This window comes from Neophocaena asiaeorientalis, unplaced genomic scaffold (assembly GCF_003031525.2).
Source record: "Neophocaena asiaeorientalis asiaeorientalis breed wild unplaced genomic scaffold, Neophocaena_asiaeorientalis_V1.1 scaffold236, whole genome shotgun sequence".
Taxonomy (NCBI): Eukaryota; Metazoa; Chordata; class Mammalia; order Artiodactyla; family Phocoenidae; genus Neophocaena; species Neophocaena asiaeorientalis.
In genome coordinates, this window is record NW_020173418.1 from 177172 (window position 1) to 178573 (window position 1402).

Consider the following 1402-nt stretch of genomic DNA (forward strand, 5'->3'; position numbering starts at 1 on the left):
AGGTCCTCTTTCTTGTTATCAGTTGTAAACAGATAAGACTGGAGCCGGCCCACCCATCAGACTCCTTTTGAGCTGACATAAAGTGTGTGGGAATTGGGATACCCTGTCTCAAGACTGGAGACCACCCCACCTCTATGTCTTCAGTACATCAAACAGTCACTGAGGAAAATGTTCAACAACAAATTAAGTGTGAGAGAATTCTCTGGGAGCAGGTCATTGATGTGTACTTATTGGGGTTTCCGGGAAGCTCTTAAAATGTGCTTAGGCCACACCTCAGGCCCTCTGCTCAGAATCCCCAGGGCAGGGCAGAGCTAGCGTCAGGAGTTTTAAACCTGCCCAGGTGTTTCTAGTGTGGAGCCAAGCCTGGGACGTGTCCAAGTCCTCCTTGGCTGTGCGCTCCCTAGGATGGAAATGCTCAGCACAGCGCCTGGTGCACGGCACCACACAACAGTCAATGCCCTATCATACCCACTTTTCAGTGAGGAAATTGAGATTTAAGAAGTTAAGAAACCACCTTTGGGATAGATGACTAACAAACAGCTGTGCAGGGCCTTGAACCTGGGTTCATCTGATCTAAAATCTGTGTTTGATTCAAGTTGCTTTAGAATTATTGAGTGTTTAATGTAGACTAGGTATACTATACTCACTAGTTACACAGATTGCTTTGTTTTATTGTCATCACATCCTTAATGAGATAGGAGGGGGGCAGGGCACAGCTTTTAAAAGAATGACAGCCGTTGAGGACATGACATAAACCGGTTAGAACCAACTAGGTCCAAGATTGTGGACGACTGACTTCCACTAGACCTTGAGTCTCAGTATACACTCATCGTAATACATGAGCATCCTAAACGACACATCCACGGGTGCCATGAAAGTTCCCAGGCAGATCATAAAAGACCAAAAAGTGGACGGTGGCCCAATTCCTGGAAATCCCTGCCCCTTCCCCCAAATAGTTGGAATAATCCTACCACTTATTAGCCTATGAAATTACGCAGCCTTATAAAAGCTGACAACCCCGTACCCTGGCGCCTCTTGCCTTCTGAGATGGCCCACACTCTGTCTGTGGAGTGTGTTTCTTCCTGAATAAACCTTTCACTTTACTGTGGCTCACTTTTGAATTCTTTCCTGCGTGAAGCCAAGAACCCACACTCAGTGGCCGTCCCAGGGACTTGCCTGAGACCTGGCACGTGACCATCCTCTCGCACCCCACTTTCTTTCCGGCAACATTATGACATTGATACTAATTTCTACATTTTGTAGGTGCGAAAAATGAGGTTTCAAGAGTTGAGGACTTGCACAGTGCCTCCCAGCAGTGACCAGCAGTCAGAGCCGAGCTACTGCTCCAGATCCTTCCTGTGTGCCCACCTGAACCCGGCTGAGGGCTTCTATGGGACACAGT

General features: G+C 47.6%; 1 protein-coding gene across 1 annotated transcript in view; it reads right to left on the reverse strand.

Annotated features, from left to right (window-relative positions):
* CFC1 (cryptic, EGF-CFC family member 1) overlaps nucleotides 1–1198 on the reverse strand; it is a 14356-nt gene extending 13158 nt beyond the window's left edge. The window contains exon 1 of the mRNA XM_024747295.1: nucleotides 1177–1198. Coding sequence (XP_024603063.1) covers nucleotides 1177–1198 — 22 coding nt within the window. The remainder of the gene's footprint in view (nucleotides 1–1176) is intronic.
* Nucleotides 1199–1402: the final 204 nt, after the last annotated feature.